The sequence below is a fragment of the Cordyceps militaris genome, assembly GCF_000225605.1.
Source record: "Cordyceps militaris CM01 unplaced genomic scaffold CCM_S00004, whole genome shotgun sequence".
NCBI lineage: Eukaryota > Fungi > Ascomycota > Sordariomycetes > Hypocreales > Cordycipitaceae > Cordyceps > Cordyceps militaris.
The window spans coordinates 3,244,791-3,261,524 of NW_006271972.1; the positions used below are offsets into that span (position 1 = coordinate 3,244,791).

The 16,734-nt window shown below is 54.0% G+C and overlaps 4 protein-coding genes across 4 annotated transcripts; 2 read left to right on the forward strand and 2 right to left on the reverse strand.

The window, feature by feature from the left end:
- Positions 1-962: 962 nt before the first annotated feature.
- CCM_06044 (26S proteasome regulatory subunit Rpn2, putative) lies at positions 963-4,433 on the forward strand (the record flags this gene model as incomplete). Its single annotated transcript, XM_006671187.1, has 2 exons — positions 963-1,102; positions 1,169-4,433. The coding sequence occupies 2 exons, from the start codon at positions 963-965 to the stop codon at positions 4,431-4,433; spliced, it is 3,405 nt and encodes a 1,134-aa protein (XP_006671250.1).
- Positions 4,434-5,244: 811 nt separating this feature from the next.
- On the reverse strand, positions 5,245-8,059 carry CCM_06045 (Tetrapeptide transporter, OPT1/isp4; the record flags this gene model as incomplete). Its single annotated transcript, XM_006671188.1, has 8 exons — positions 5,245-5,595; positions 5,661-5,975; positions 6,032-6,204; positions 6,269-6,398; positions 6,455-6,937; positions 7,000-7,221; positions 7,283-7,726; positions 7,787-8,059. 8 exons carry the CDS (start codon positions 8,057-8,059, stop codon positions 5,245-5,247), a joined length of 2,391 nt encoding a protein of 796 aa, XP_006671251.1.
- Positions 8,060-11,609: 3,550 nt separating this feature from the next.
- Positions 11,610-13,583, forward strand: CCM_06046 (Sulfite oxidase; the record flags this gene model as incomplete). The annotated part of the gene is made up of 1 exon (XM_006671189.1): positions 11,610-13,583. One exon carries the CDS (start codon positions 11,610-11,612, stop codon positions 13,581-13,583), a length of 1,974 nt encoding a protein of 657 aa, XP_006671252.1.
- A 701-nt stretch (positions 13,584-14,284) lies between these two features.
- On the reverse strand, positions 14,285-15,115 carry CCM_06047 (uncharacterized protein; the record flags this gene model as incomplete). Its single annotated transcript, XM_006671190.1, has 1 exon — positions 14,285-15,115. The coding sequence occupies one exon, from the start codon at positions 15,113-15,115 to the stop codon at positions 14,285-14,287; it is 831 nt and encodes a 276-aa protein (XP_006671253.1).
- Between the last annotated feature and the right edge of the window lie 1,619 nt (positions 15,116-16,734).

The following is a 16,734-nucleotide window of genomic DNA, read 5'->3' on the forward strand; positions in this document are numbered from 1 at the left end:
TAAAGGAGAAGCAAGGATTCTTGCCGGCCGAGAGGCGTCTTCTCCAGGGCAACGTGCGATGGGATACGGCGCGCTGGCTTGGGGTGTTGGGCTTTGAATTGATGCTGCGAAGTCGACGATTACTTTTTTTCCCCAGGCCGCTTTCGAGATTCGTTTGCGCCAGATGGGAGACGTGTTGCTACCTTGCAGTGGCCCACTTGCCAGGGCCAACCAGAGCAATTGCGCATCGAAAATGGAAAGCGCCGATAGCAAAGGGTGGCTGTTTCCGGGTTTAAAAGATGAAAGAGTTAGAAACGGAATGCACTGAGAAACTACGGATTATTGAGATATTTACACATGTTTAAGCTTAACCTGGCGAGCTGCGCCAATTCATCCGTCATGTCATGGACCCAGGCATGAAAGCCTTGTGTCAGGACACCCAGGACATGCTGCCTGGACGTTGGCGTTGAACAACAATGTATCTTAGTAGCTAGCAAGTTCCTTTTTAGTGCCGATTGTATTGCAACGGTACCTACTTACCTAGTAGTGCTTGGCCAGGCTTCTCGAGCTTGTGTGGCAATGAATACCTGCTCACTACCTCGACCAACCCAGCTAACCACACCTTGACAAAGGTCCCGCGTCTGTAGCCCTTTCAAGTCACGTGCACCCTCTACCCTCTTACTCATCACTCCCCGGTAAGACAAGTGGGTCTCACTTTTAGAGAGCTCCAGGCGCCAAGTTTAGGCAAGCTGTGCCTGACGTGGATGGCTCGGGATTACCTGTGCAACTGTGCGTGCTCGTTGCTCTGCGCAAAACATTCTTCACCATTCACCGCGACAGCCTCCTCAATCAACTCTCCACGGCTCTCCAGCTGCTCATCTCATCCATTCGTCTTACCATACTCTCCTACTTGATTTTCCAGTCCCCTTTTTTCTTTTTTTCTTCGCTGCCTCTGCGCTTGATCCCGTCCGAAGCGCCTCACCATGCCGGGCCTCGTGTCAGCAACGGGCGTCCTCGCCTTTCTCGCTGACGAGGAGCCTGAACTGAAGATCTTCGCCCTCCAGACTCTGAATGATGACATTGACACCATTTGGACCGAGGTTGCCAACGCCCTGAGCCAGATGTATGCCTCCTTTATGGCTTCGCCACCCGCCCTCCCCCCGTTCCTTTGCTGACCCTTTGACCACAGTGAAGCTCTCTACGAAGACGAATCCTTCCCCGAGCGACAATTGGCGGCTCTCGTGCTCGCCAAGGTCTACTATCATCTCCAGGCCTATAATGATAGCATGGTCTTCGCCCTGGCTGCCGGCGATCTCTTCAAGCTCGACGCCCCCGGCGAGTTTGAAGAAACCATTGTCTCAAAGTGCATCGACCAGTACATCTCGGTTACCGCGGCCCGTCATGCCACTCCCAAGACGGCCAAGAATATTGGTCTTCCCGAGCTGACAACCACCTTCTCTCATGCCTCAGAAAATGCCATCATGTCGCCCACCACGCCTTTTTCGCAGACGATGCTGCCCCCCAAATCTCTACTATCGCGCGCCGCCCTCGACGACGCCTCCATTGAGGCTTCTCTGCTTCCCCTCAAAGACGGCCGCTCTGGATCTGTTGCCCAGCTTCCAGACCGTGCTACGGAAAAGGCCCTGCAGAGAATCATCGAGCGCCTCTTTGACAGCTGTCTAAAGCAGGGGCGCTATCGCCAAGTCGTTGGAATCGCCATCGAATCCAAGAACCTTGATATTCTCCGCAAGGTCATCAAGCGCGCCAACGAGGACGAGAAGAAAGCTGCCAAGTCCAACGATGGTGCTGCTGGACCTGCAGAGGAGCTCCTGGAGTATACGCTTGGAGTATGCATGGATATTGTCCAGGAGCGAAGCTTCCGCACTGAGATCTTGGAGCTTATCCTTGACCTCCTCAACGAACTACCCAACCCCGACTACTTTTCTATTGCCAAATGCGCCGTCTACCTCAACGCCGACGAAGAAGCTTCCACTATGCTCCAGGCGCTCGTCGCCAAAGCTGACCGCACATCTATCGCCAATGCCTACCAAATTGCCTTTGATCTCTACGACAACGGCACACAAGAATTTCTTGGCAAAGTCCTCTCCTCGCTTCCGTCTGGAGAGCGTGCTGATACGGAGGACAAGGAAAACGAAAGCAACCCCGAGAGTGAATCCCTTATTCAGAACCGGCAAGAATCCCCCGAGGATGAGCTTCCTGAGGAAGTCGCCAAAGTTTACCGCAACATTCGATCCATCCTCGATGGTTCCAAGACGATCCGCTTGAACCTCGAGTTCCTCTACCGCAATAATCACACTGACCTTAGTATTCTGAACAAGGTCCGCGATAGTCTGGAAGGTCGCAACTCCATCTTCCATACGGCTGTCACCTTCTGCAACGCGTTCATGAATCAAGGAACTACCAATGACAAGTTCTTCAGAGACAACCTCGAGTGGTTGGGAAAGGCGGTTAATTGGTCCAAGTTCACGGCCACTGCTGCGCTTGGTGTCATCCACCGTGGAAACTTGTCGCAATCCCGCAAGCTGCTTGAGCCCTACCTTCCCCGGCAGGGTGGCCTCAGTAGTGGCTCCATCTTCAGCCAGGGTGGTGCTCTCTACGCATATGGTCTCATCCACGCCAACCACGGCGCTGATGCTCTAGATTTCCTCAAGACCCAGTTTAATCAGGCAGAAGAGGAAGTTGTTCAGCATGGTGGTGCGCTAGGTCTAGGCATTGCCGGTATGGCCACTGGCGATCAGGAAACTTTTGAAAAACTCAGAGACGTTTTGTTCCAGGACTCTGCCCTCAACGGTGAAGCCGTTGGTGTCGCAATGGGTCTCATCATGCTGGGAACGGGTAATGTCAAGGCCCTGGAGGATATGATCACTTATGCTCATGAAACTACCCATGAAAAGATCGTTCGTGGTGTCGCTCTTGGCATGGCTCTCATCATGTACGGTCGCCAGGAAGGTGCTGACGTTTTGATCGAGGGTCTTCTCAACGACCCTGATCCTACTCTCCGCTACGGCGGTATCATGACCGTCGCCATGGCTTATTGTGGTACTGGAAGCAACAAGGCTATAAGAAAGCTCCTCCACACAGCAGTCAGCGATGTCAATGATGATGTCCGTCGTATCGCTGTCATGAGCTTGGGTTTCATCCTTTTCCGCAAGCCTGGCAGCGTGCCTCGCATGGTTGAGCTTCTATCCGAATCATACAACCCCCATGTTCGCTACGGCTCTGCCATGGCCCTAGGCATCTCATGCGCCGGCACTGGCCTAGACGAGGCCATCGATCTTCTGGAGCCCATGATGAAGGACCCTACTGATTTCGTGCGCCAGGGTGCTCTCATCTCTCTTGCAATGATCATGGTGCAGCAGAACGAGGTGATGAACCCCAAGGTTGCTTCGATCCGCAAAACTTTAAAGAAGGTCTCTGGCGATCGCCATGAGGACGCAATGACCAAGTTTGGTGCCGCGCTTGCACTTGGTATCATTGATGCAGGTGGCCGAAACTGTACCATCGGTCTCCAAACCCAGTCGGGCAACCTCAACATGGCTGGTATTGTTGGCATGGCTGTCTTTACACAGTACTGGTATTGGTTCCCATTTACGCACTTCCTGTCTCTTAGCTTCTCGCCCACCGCTGTTATTGGGCTGGATCATGACCTGGAGATTCCCGACTTCAAGTTCCACTGCGCCACTCGTCAAAGCCTCTTTGACTACCCGCCTGAGCAGGAAGTTAAGACTGAAGAGGGCCCCGCACTTATTGCCACTGCCATCCTATCTACAACCGCGCAGGCCAAGCGCAGAGCTCAGAAGAAGGAGCGCGCTCAGCGCCGGGAGAGTATGGATATTGACCCTACTCCCTCCAAGAGCGGCGGTGATAAGATGGATATTGATGAGGAGAAGCCCAAGGACAGCGGCAAGGAGGGCGAGGAGAAGGAGTCTAGTGAAACCAAGAAGAAGCCCGAAAAAGAAAAGGTTGGATACGAGCTGGAGAACATGAGCAGGGTTCTGCCAGGCCAGCTCAAGTACATCAGCTTCCCGGCTGGGCGATACAGGCCGGTCAAGAAGCCTACCGGCGGACCTCTTCTGCTTGATGATACGCAACCCAAGGAGAGCAAGTCTCTTTTAGAAGAGAAGCTGAAGAAGGCGACGATTGAGCGTGCGCCCATTGCTGCTGTTCAGCGCCTCGGCGGTCGACCCGGTGGCAGCCGCACGCTCGACAGCTTGGAGGACTCGCGTCGCGGGCCCGACACGACTAGCATGCTTGACTTGTTATCAGGTCAAGACAACGCAGAACGCACCGCAGAATTGCAGGAGCTCGGCCGGCGTTATCCCAGTCCTTTACGGGGACCGCTCAACCCGCATATCGAGCGAGACGACGAGGTCGAGGAGGCTAACAAGCCTGATGAGTTTGATTACTTCACGGACAGCAGCGACATTGAATAGGACAACAGGTTTGCCTAGCTGCTGTGGTGTGCCAGACAAGGGGTCGGCGTCGGAGACTATTTGATGAGTAATAAATGGTTGCGACCTTGGCCTGTACCATCAGATGTATACCAGCCAAGGACTCAAGGGGCCGGTGCTGTACGCAGGGGGCTGGACGAGACGGAGAACAAGTTTCAAGTATAGACAGCATATTTTTGTAATGTACAGTATATCTGAATAAGTCAAGTGTGTGCATGTTTATTAAGTGACGGGCGGGTAGTTGAGGTCGGAGCATGTCGGTTTTGGGTGCTCCGATGGAATGCTCACACGGGAGGGAGTACAGGGTCAAGCCCCCTTCAGCTGGCCTCTCTGTCGACGAGTCGTCTTGTTGGACAGGCGGGAGCCGGTGCAACAACAGCCTCTTGTGTAGGTGTATTTTTTGTTTGCTTCGTAGGCATATGGCCGCACGGTATCGGAGGCCGATTATGGCATACGTCGTCGTACAAGGCTGGCTCTTCCCACACTATGGACACGTCATTGTTGGGGAAGAGCTGCCTTGGACGATAGATGGGCCAGCCATATATGCTCTCTGCGGGCGCCATGGGCAGGACTGGGACTTGTCGTTGAGTGTTGGTCCGTCTCCGTGCCCGAGTGACTGGAGGCTGAGCACTCTGCGACACGGCTTTTGCGCAACGTGTAGAACGAGCTATACTGCAAGTTTTTGCTTAATACCTGCGAATCTACATCACTAGCGAACCGAGTCCTTTTGTTAACAAGCATGATTCAGCCTTGAATTATTCAATCCATATCCACTACCAACCACTACTATACACTACCAACTGCCTGCAGGTGGTCCGAAAAATTGACCAGCTGGCAGAGGGGGCCTCGCCGTTGCCTTTCTCGTCGCGTCGATGGTGTGGTCAACAACAGTAACGCCCCACCACTCGGGGAACGACTTGGCCGACAGTCCCAGACCCAAGGCGAACAAGACGATACAAAGGGCATTGCCCACATCGAGCGCACCGGCCATGACGTACGTGTACCGGGACCACCAGCTCTTGTACTTGTACCTGATCCAAATGTTGAACAGGCAGCCGACAAGCAGCCAGTTGGTCAAGTTCCAGAGCGTCGCGGGAGGGATCATGCCGCCAATGCTAAAGATGGCGGGGAAGTAGATGTAGCGCTGTTATTTGTGTGTTAGCTCGTTGCGTGTGTGATTCACGTTGGGGGTTCGCGGAAATAACGTACGGCGATGCTGTGGGGGTATCTTTTGGCAACCAGCCAGTGGGCGAAGGTGCATACAAAACCAATCAACCAGAACCAGTTTATCCAGGCAAAGAGAGCGCCAGGGCCAAACATGCGCTTGGGGCCAACGACACCCCAAATGACACTGGCGTTGAAGAAGGTACGGGCGCCCGGACAAGTGAAGCCTTGCTTTTGTTCGTCAGAGCAAAACTCGGGGATATTGCCCACAAGAAAGTTGAACGTCGCGATTTGGACAAGCGAGAGCCAAACAACGGCGAAGAACTGGGCACGGAACATGGATCTGGGAGGGACTTTCATCTAGAGCAAAGGGTTAGTTAGCCATTCTCATCGACAGGGGCAGGGACAACTCTTACATAGTGTCCGACCTTCATATCCGCCACAAAGTTGAGGCCGTTGGCCATGAGCATGTAGCCCCAGCTCTTGAACAGCATCATCGCAACAGGTCTGCCGGGAAGCATGTATCCGACAATGAACTCGGTGATGATGTTGAGGCCGGTTTGCTGACTCGTAATGGCTTGGATGATGCCTGAGATCTTCCGTTAGCCACATAGACAAGAGTCAATGGGCAAAAAGTGCCAAGTGCTGCTTACCAACAGGGAGGATCATGACGACACCCATAAGGACACACAAGATGAAACCCCACCACGTGAGTTTGGTGTCCCAAACCAGAGAGGCAGTCAAGGCGAAAGCAAAGGAAACGACAAAGACTGACAGGAACCACTAGAGTATACCGTTAGCCGTTGTTCTCCAGTTGGACGATGCTTTGTCCAGCTTACCCATTCAGGAACCTCGGGATACTTCCTCATAAGCCTCAGGTGCACGTCGGGCTCTTCGTACTTGGAATTCTTGGTGCGTTTCCAGATGTCTTTTCCGTAGAAGAGAGCAACGTGAACGACGGTGGACATGAGAGCGGCGAATCCCAACGCATAGGCCATGGTGAAGACGGGGCCAATCAACAGCGGCGAATAGGCTTCATATGCGGCCACGTTGAGCGTCAGGTCCTTGTTCAGAATCCGCGTCGTGTTGTATACCTTGCCAAAGTGATCAAAGTTCTTGTTGGCGCTCAGCGGGAGGTAGCGGTAAAATTCAGCACCGCCATAGGCCACGCCGTAACCGCAGACGAGGATGAGGAGCGCGCCAAAGAGGCTGTTCCACAGGGCAAAGGAGGGGAACTGCATCGGGTTGCCAAAGAAGCCGGCAACGCCGCTCCAGTCAAGAGTGCCAGGAATGAAGCCCAGACCATTTCGGCCACCAAAGACCTAATCACACGACGTCAGCAAAAATGTGGACGTGTTGCAGCTGGTAGGCATGTCAATCGTACCTGGTTGACCACAACATTGTTGGGGGCAATCCACGTGGGGAACAGTCCAATGCTTCCAACGAATGGGGCAATGGTGTTGGGAATCCAAGACCAGATAAACGTAGCGCCAGCCACAACCATGAAGAACTTGTATCGACCCATGGTCCATCCGTGGACGGGCTCTGCGCTACCTCGAGAGTGCAGACCGTCCATGACGGAGCAAGTGATGAGAACGGCGGGCCACTGTGGATATTGTTAGCAGGAGTTCAGGGTAGCCTCATCTTGTCACCCCCAAGTTACTCACAACCATGGCAGCGGGCCAAATCAAGAAGCGGCGCATAACACCGGCCAGCCCAAAGCCCATGGCCTGGGTGGACATGATCAAGAGGATCTGGAAGCCCCATCCCCAGGTCTGGCCGTAAAAGATTTGCTGGGCAATGAGGATGGAGATGGAGTAGCTAATGGTTGTGCCGGCGGCAGCCATCATGGTGATGAGGGTGTGCTCCTTCTTGTTGAAGGGGCCCGGGTTCAGCTCGACGCCAAAGATTCTCGCCTTTGGCATGAACCTTTCCCAGGAAGTGCCGAGGGGGTAGGCAATCAGCTGCACGACGGAGCTGGTGATGGAGACCATGAGGTAGTGCTCGTAGAGGAGGACGTTGATGGAGCCGACAACGGTGCAGATGACGAAGCCAATGACCCAGGCACGAACGGTATCGACATACTCGCTCGGGTCGTCGGTAGGTTTGACCTTGGTTCGGTTAGTGCGTGTGCAATGCTTGAGAGGTCTAGAGGATGCTCAAGTACGTACCGAGGAGCGGACTTCCAGATAGGGCGAATCGTCGTGGAGGATGGACTCTTCGACGGCGGCCTCCTTTTCGGGGTCGCCAGAGGCAATGGCTCTCTCGACACTGTCAATCTTTTCGTGGTCCATGAAGGGATCCCATCGATGCTGATCCTTCATGCGGCGAAGGTGGAAGTCGGCGTGGGCGACATCATTTTGGGGGTTGCTCTCGGTGCGGTCGACGCCAGAGGCGACTTCCGAGACGGTGCTCTTGGTCTTGAATTTGCTTGCGAAACCCATTGCTGCTGTGCGCAATCACGCTGTGCGGTGAAGAAGGGCGAAGGACCTCGCGGCAGTGGGAAGGGGCATGATTATATACACTTTCTGACAGACTGCAGCCCCCCCTCATACTTCTCAGCATTGCCCCCGTTTGTCCGTTTGCACCAGTTCCGCCCCATCTTCCAGTGAACCGTTTTGGCGCCCATCCTTCCGGGGAAGGAGAAAAAAAGTTCCCAACTCCTGCAAGCCACCGTGTGAGCTCCCAGTTTGTAAAAAGTCCCGGTCAGCTATAAGCCACGCTTTGAGAAAGTTCCAATGGCGCCCGATGTATTTCATCTCATCGGCGCCTTTGGTTGGCCGCCTCGCAGCCCAAAGGTCGGGTGCTGGAGGAACTTTTGGCACGCTCCTTCTCGAATGGGAGTGGCGAGAGGGGCGTGCCAAGGAGCTACCCTGACCAGAACATGGGGCACCGAGCGATAGACGACGGCAACCATGACAGAAGGACCGTGGGGGCTTTCAGGTTTTGTTTATCAGTCAAGTGAAGAAAGTGTGCTTTATCATGTCAAGATCTGGGCGGTCAAGGACAACTTTTGTTGGTAATTCGTACGCCCGACAAACAAATCGTACCGAGTATTCCCAACATCAACTTAGCTTCACTAGCTAACGTTAGCTACAGCTGACTTGAGACAGGGCGTAAAGCGTGCATATTCGACCATACCAGTAGGGGTGGTGAGGCTGAATGTTATGTTCCAATCTGTCGTCACATGGTTCTCCGCGCAATCTGTTATCAACCTCTTACAAAAGTTCCCAATTAACGACTTTTGAGCCGCGAGAAGGTACGCTTGGCTCGAAACGGACAGCCCGCGTTTGTGCGACCCACATCGAGACGACTAACCGTTAAAACATTAAAATAAGCTCGCGCGAGACTCGGAAGCCGCCGGGTTCGTAGCCAAAGAGCAACTTTATTACGAATGAATTACTTGAACGGATGCATAAGCTGTTTAGGACTGGTAATTATATATAATAGAAGAGGATCGGAATTCAAAATCAATCATTCGTACAGTCATGAGATTACCTAGGTACTTTGGCGTCTGCTTTCTACCTAAGCACCGGTTGGACGGCACATAGAGTACGGATACTGCTATGCGGACGAGAGAAGCTACGAACCGGGCAGCCTCACCTGACGGTACTAGTGTACTTCTAGCAGGTGCATACCTACCTGGTGTTGTTAGACGGATTGTAAAACTGCACATGTCTTGTCACCACCACTACCACCCACCACCACGCTCGCCACCCCCGCCCCCGGATGATCCTACGCCCACACTGCAACTAAGTAGATATCACAATAATGGGCGTTCTATGACTAAAAGGCGTACTTCAACCATTGAGAATCGTTGCCCGCTTCGGGTCTGATTGTCCCTTGGACAGCCAGCGGCCGACGCTAACCCCTTTTGGCGCACCATGACGTCTGGGGCAGCTCTGTGCACGAGGCCGCAATATGCCTGAAGGGGCTACTACGAGGCTTTGATAATATCTGGCTCGTGTTCCATGTTGCTCGGCTTTGAGGTGCAATTTTTCTCAGTTCTGGCAGGCCTGGGCAGAGGAGTGTCGCTGTTATTACAGTGGGTGATGCACCAGTTAAAATGCTGCGGGTAGATGAATGGCGCCACTGCGCTGCGACAGAATTGGGTTGTTCGTGCTAGATTGACTTGACTCTATACGCAACAGAAGTAAAACAACTGGTACCATGTACGGAGTATTTCTGTTCGGATTTCGTAGCCTTGGCTTGCGCATGTAGAGCAGGGTATTTTTTTTAAGTATTAAAATATGGTCAAGGTCCCCGTGGCAGGTTTGAAGCGCCATGTTGGCCAGCCAGTTCTACCATGTGTAATCTATTAATAGTTTGTCTGATTGGCTGGGTCAGCTTAGCCTTCGTTGGTTGGTACGCAGCCTACCCGGGTGCGAAAGCACTGATGGAAATGTCGCATCATAAAACTGCGCAAGCAGGAATTTGAAGCCCTCTGTACGAATATAATACTCTGGGATCGCACTGCTCTTACCCAGCCTCGGTCATGGCAAACGAGGACACGGAGACAAGTACTAAATAGGTACTAAGGTAAGGTACGCAGCTGGCAGACAGGCTGGCCGCCAGCTGGCGCACAAAACGGCGCCAAGAAAATCATACCCTTTTGTTTGTTGTCTGCAGCAGTGCACCAGCTCCCATGAAATACGTCTTCAATGCACCGCCATTTTCAGTCTGGCATCTTGCCTCCAACTGTCCACATCAACTTGATTGCCATCTTGATAAATTATAACTAACGTTATAGTTACAGGAACAACCCCAGACACGGAAGTCGGGCATCCACCAGTGTCGGTCCGTCGGGCGACCACCCTAGCTTCTCGACGAGCCGACCGACTTCCGTCCAATTACGCCCTATTTTATGCCCATTCATTGGCTCATTCATGGAGAGCACATCTCATGTCCTGCAGGGACAGATCCGCGGTCCCTCAATTCAAAGGCCGACTGCGGCCAGTCTAACAACGACCAGAAACCCGCCAACGTCTTGTGTAGAAAAGAAACAAAAAATAGGAGGAAGGGAAGGACGCAAGCAAAGGAGAATAGGTAGACAATATTTCAACAACATACCTAGTACCTACCTACCTATTTATGGCGATGCTCACGCTCGTGTTCATTGCTGTCAACCCTGCTGGCTAGCGCTAGAGTGGCCCACACATGTTTTTGTCCAACATCTGAAGAGGGGACAGAAGAATCCGTCCCCAGAGATTGATCCTCTACATTCGTACTTACTCTATAGTTATTCTCTATATTCTTCTTCCCACTCGTTCGATTAGTTAACTAGTTACTTTCGGCTCTTCCTTGAGTACAACCCATTTTGTGGCTATTTTCGTAGTTTTGTTGTACCCCCCGTTTGGCTAACCACTATGTACGAATGTACACCTTGGCAAACTAGTGCGTCGACGCCCTCTCACCAACTTGCCATTCAACCCACCCCCATTAGCACCAGCTAGCCAACGGCCAAGAGTCAACTAGCGACTGGATCATACAGATCCCCCAGATCATTCATCATTCGCGCTCGGCTCTGGGCCGCCGTGGCTGACACTGGCTGAGTCTTAATGACCCTGCAGCCCCACGACAAGACACGGCAAGCATCGGCGACCGGCATTGCCACAGATGACCACTCAACGTCACGAGGACCCCCGACTCCCGATTCTCAACTCGCCTCCCTGCTCCAACCTGACTTTTACAACCTCACAACACACACCACCACACATCGAATCAACCACACAATCCTTTGCGTCATTGCCTCTATACGGGATCCGCCCTACCATTGACCGTTGATCCGCCCTACCATTGACCGTTGAACCCGACTAGCAAACGTCCGTCACCGGCGTGTGGCGCCGTCCATTGGAGCTGCCACCACCTTCCAGCACCACATCCTGCCGCTGAATCTCTTGTTCCGCCACCCCATCATCGCACATCCACACGCTCGTTGCAATGCAATAAAACTGCCATCGCGACTCTGCGCGACCCATCCCCATCGCCTTGGCCATGGCTGCCCCGGCCTATAGTCGTTGCGCCCAGCGCGTCCTGCGTCATCTTCACCTCAGACCACAGCTTGCGCAGCAGCAATCTTTGCCGGCGAGGCGCCAAATACGAGACATGCACAAGTCGGCCGCACGATTGTCCACGAATGCAACCCCATCACAAGTACTCAAGACGCGGTATCGTGTCGCTGCAGTCTTGGCGGCAGGTCTAGCGTCCGTCGCTATCGGAACCTACTTTGCGCCCAAAGTCTCGTTTGACTCACCCACGGCCATCATTGGCAGCTTCAAGCCGTCCATCGAAACGCTACCCGAGAAACCAGAACCGGAATTGCCAGACACACGAGATGCATCGCTCCCACGATACCGATTATCCGAAGTAAAAGAGCACGACGGCAAGGCGGAACGGCCGTGGGTCGTCCATGGTGATAAAGTCTACGACATTACAGAATGGATCTCTGCCCACCCTGGCGGCTCCGTCATCTTACGAGCAGCCGGCGGCTCCATTGAGCCGTACTGGAATATTTTTGCCATCCACAAAAATGACTACGTCTACGACATTCTGCAACAGTACCTGATCGGCTTCGTGCACCCGTCCGACCTGGAAGACGGAAAGCCACCCCAAGACGCCATTGAGGACCCCTTTGCCGACGACCCCATCCGCCATCCCGACCTCATCACCAAGACCGTGAAGCCGCGCAATGCCGAAACGCCAGGTGAGGCCATGAGCGCCCAATTCCTCACCCCCAACGATCTCTTCTACGTCCGCAACCACATGTGGGTGCCCCGCATCGCCGAGGACGAATCCGACAACCATCTGCTATCTATTGAGCTGCTCGACGGCAGTATCAAGGAATACACGCTACGCGACCTCAAGACGAAATTCCGCGAGCATCAAGTGACGGCCGTGTTGCAATGCTCCGGAAACCGCCGCAAGCACATGTCGGACGGATCTGGTCGCGCTACCAACGGTCTCCAATGGACCGCCGGCGCCATCTCCAACGCATGCTGGGAAGGTGTCCTCCTCAGCGACGTGCTCAGGGACGCCGGCTTCGAAAATGACCAGGGCATGAACGGCACCAGCGAGGTCAAGCACGTCCAGTTCAACGGCATGGAAGCCTACGGCGCCTCGATCCCCATCCGGAAAGCGGTCGATCCGCAGGGGGATGTACTGCTGGCGTACGGCATGAATGGAAAGCCGCTGCCGCGCGATCACGGCTATCCGCTGCGGGCCATTGTACCTGGCCACGTGGCCGCGCGCTCCGTCAAGTGGCTGAACCAAATTACGCTCAGCGAGGACGAGAGCACGAGCCAGTGGCAGCGCAAGGACTACAAATGCTTCGGGCCAAACCAGACCAAGGTCGACTGGGACAAGGCACCCGCCATCCAGGAGCTGCCGGTCCAGAGCGCCATAACTGCGCTGAGGCTCGGCGACTGGGTCAAGGAGCCTGCCGTCCCGGCGTCTGTACCTGACGCTGCGGCCACCAGCCAAGACGAACCCGCCGCCGACGGGCGCAAAGTGACGCTCAGCGGATACGCCTTTTCTGGCGGCGGCCGTGCCATTATTCGCGTCGACGTCTCCGTCGACTCCGGCAAGAACTGGACGCAGGCCTACCTCTTACCCGATTGCGACCCTAAGCCCGGCTCGCCGACATCGCTGTGCCACGGCCACGGCGCCTGGACCTGGAAGCGCTGGATGTACAAGGGTGTAATCCCCGCCAGCGTATTTGCCCAAGGCGAGCCGGAAAAGGTCGAGTCGGTCGAAAACGCAGTCTCCCCCGATGCTGCTTCCGATCCGCCGCCCCGGAGATGCACGACGCTCCTCGTAAAGGCTACCGACGAGGTCTACAACTGTCAGCCAGAGAGCCACGCGGCGACGTGGAATTTTCGTGGCAACTTGGCGAATGCCTGGCACAGGGTGCAGGTGTGCAGCGAATGCGCGCCGGAGACGAAGAAGACGGGGAAAACAACAAAGGAGTGAGATCGGAAAATGCTGAGGTTTTTTTGTCGGGGCTTTTCGACCTGGCGATGGTTTCTAAAAGGCACGGAGCATCTTGGAGATGCAGGCATTGCGTTGATTTACATTACTGCTTGTAATACCTTTTCTTTGTTCCTCCGTTTCTTATGCATTTATTCTTTAGATTTTCTTATCGCATGCAGCGGCCACGAGCTGCCAGCCAAGCTACAGTTGTTCTTCCATCTACATGGCATACTAGGTCGAGTGCACACGTCAGTTCGAACATATCTTGGCATACGCGCCGTGTCTCCCGTGCATGCAATGGCGACGATGATTGAGTTAAGTGACAAGTGTAACGAAGAAACGCCCCCTATTTTGATACCACCGGGTGCCTTGACTAAATACACAAAAAAAAGACAAGATGATTTTCCCAGCAAGCTGACCCCATGCACGCCAACAATTGTAAACATGGATCGACGACTTTCCCAGCCCGTTGAACGCTGTGGGATTTTCCAATATACAGGCAAAGAAAATAACAAAATTTGCGCGAAATCATGAATCAATGTCGGGACCGATCTTTTCAACTATTTGACACGAGTGAGCAGCTCGCTTTTTTTTTTTGCTGAGATGCTACGAGTCAAATCATATTCAAAGGAATAAACATACCATGGCCGCGAGAACAAATAATTTTTTTCCCCTAGCGCAAACCGAGGTTGAGACTTCCTCTAACTGGATGTCGTGGCCTCGTCACTGCCACTGAGCTCGACCTCGGTGACGCTGACGACAATCGACTCGGGGAGGCTCATGACGATTGTCTGCGGGAGGCCCTCGCCGCTGCTGTTGCCGTGCGGCGTCTTTTCCTTGCCGGCCAGGCGCTCGACTATGGCCTGGGAAGCCCTCGTCTTTTCGGTCTGGGCCTCAACGTCCTCTGCGGTCGCGGCTTTGCGGCGGCGGCTCGTGACGGCGGCGGCGGCGGCCTTGCGCGCGCCCGACACCGCCAGCCGGGGCAGGGCCAGGAGCGCCTGGCCGATGCCGCGCAGGTCGTCGCGCAGCTCCCCGGTGCGGCGCTTGGCGCGCAGGTCCGCGACCACGATGCCCGCGAGGAACAGCAGGAACACGCCGAGCAGCGAGCCGGCCATGATGATGTCGCCGGGGACAGAGGGCGGCGTCGCGGTGGGGTCCTGGGTGCCGGCGAGGGAGACGATGGTGGTGCTGCGGTTGGAGGGGAAGGAGAGGTTGGTCTGGTTGTGCAGCGCGGTCAGGTTGGAGAAGGGAGGCATTCGGCTGTGGTTGCTGGAGAGGTCGTCGCGTAGGATGTGCTTGGTGAGAGTGTGGTTGTTGACGAGGTCGTCGCTCAGGATGTGCTTGGTGAGGGTATGGTTCTTGATGAGGTCGTCGCTTAGGATGTTCTTGGTGAGGGTATGGTTCTTGACGAGATCGTCGCTTAAGACGTGCTTGTTGAGGAGGCGTTTGGGGGCAAGGTCGGGGTGGTTCTGCCAGTCGCGCGAGGGCGCTGCAGGTCGGTCCGTTGGAGTGCCATAGCGTGTGGTATTCATCTTGTTTCTCGTTATGCTTGCTGTGTGTGTGTGTGTTCTTTTGAGAAAAAAAAAGAAAACGAAAAGAGGCGAGATCTGGTTTGGGGAAACGGTGAACTGAATGATAACGGGGAGAATGAACGGGGAGGTCAAAGAATGGCCAGACAAGATCGAAGGGGGCGAGAAGAAGAAATAAAAGGAAAAAAGAGAGAGGGTATGGGGCCTTGATTTTGGCTTTTCACCCTGCCGTTTATGCTTTGCGGAATATAAATATTCGGTGCGTGGGAAGCGAGAAACCGGGCTTGTGGCTGTTGGTCTAGCCTTGGGGAAAGTCAAGTTTTGTAGCTGGTCGGGCGTGACTTGCGCGCTGGCGGCAGGCGGCGAGGCCAAGCTATGATAACTCGCCTTTCAATCGAGGACTTGCGGCATAAAAAGTCCATCTCATCATCGATCCGGGTCACGGTTGTGGTTGAAGTTGCAAAAGGTATACCTCTTGATGCCTTTCGGCACAACTTAGCCATCTCACGACCCCCCCGTCCACGGAATTCCCGACGGCGTCTCAGCCTCTCTTGCATAAATACTATAATTACTTTGATTATGTTCGAGAGCTCAATGCTCAGATGCTATTTGCCTTTGCCGGGCGTAACTAGCCTCGTCGACGGACCGACGCCGGGCGGCCTTGACAAGCTAGGCGCGTCTAGCCTGGCGCTACGAGGAAAAAAATAGTGTTTTCACTCTTTTCCACGTGCAAACTATCTAGACGCATCGACTTCTTAAAAAAAAAATAAGATACACGTAGCGTCGTCGCCGTCCTCCCATTGCTGGTGCGTGCATGTTCCAACCCTTTGCACAGCCCAGACAGCAACCAGCAACCCATCCGTGTTGCCCGTCTGCACAATGTAGATGACGTAAAGACACCTCTACATACAGTGCCACCTCATCTACATAACTACCTTCGGTCTTCTCGAGCAGTACTTGACTTTCACAACCATCCAAGCCCTCATCCCGTCCTAGAGAGAGAGGGCGTAGGACGACAGGCGTTGTACGTGGCGGGATGGGAGGCGGGCGCTTGAAAGTACCATGAAGGGATGAGGAGCTGGCAGAAGTTTCATTGTGTGTCTGACGTTTGTTTATACGCGCTTGTTTGGTTGGCGTCTTAGTCCCCTGCGACTACTCTCGGTTACGTCATATTCAACATGTCGTACATGTTGGTACGGCAGCTCTTGTTGTAGCAGAAAAAGAGAAAGAGAGAAGGAGGGAAGGGAGGAAAAAAACCAAGTCATGAGTTAATACAAAGGGTAGATATTTGGATAGTTATTCTGCTGAAATGGTTTTTGTTGCTTTCTCTCCTTCATTTTTCTTTATCCCGCGGACATCTACATCTCACATGGCGGGGTCCGCTACCAAGTACCCCGCCAACCTCGGGCCATGGTTCAGTGAGATATTCAAAGCGACTTCCTTCATCTCCGCCACCCCCACGCCTCTTATCTTCTCCTTCTTCTTCTTCACCGAAAAAAGAAACAATCCACCGTTTGCCAAAGCGCCTACACATTTCCTCTTCCGCCATCTTGTTCCCGGCCCTTGCTTCCACCCAGCCCGCCGACCCGATGGCGCCGCAACCCATCGCACCGGCCCCCGCG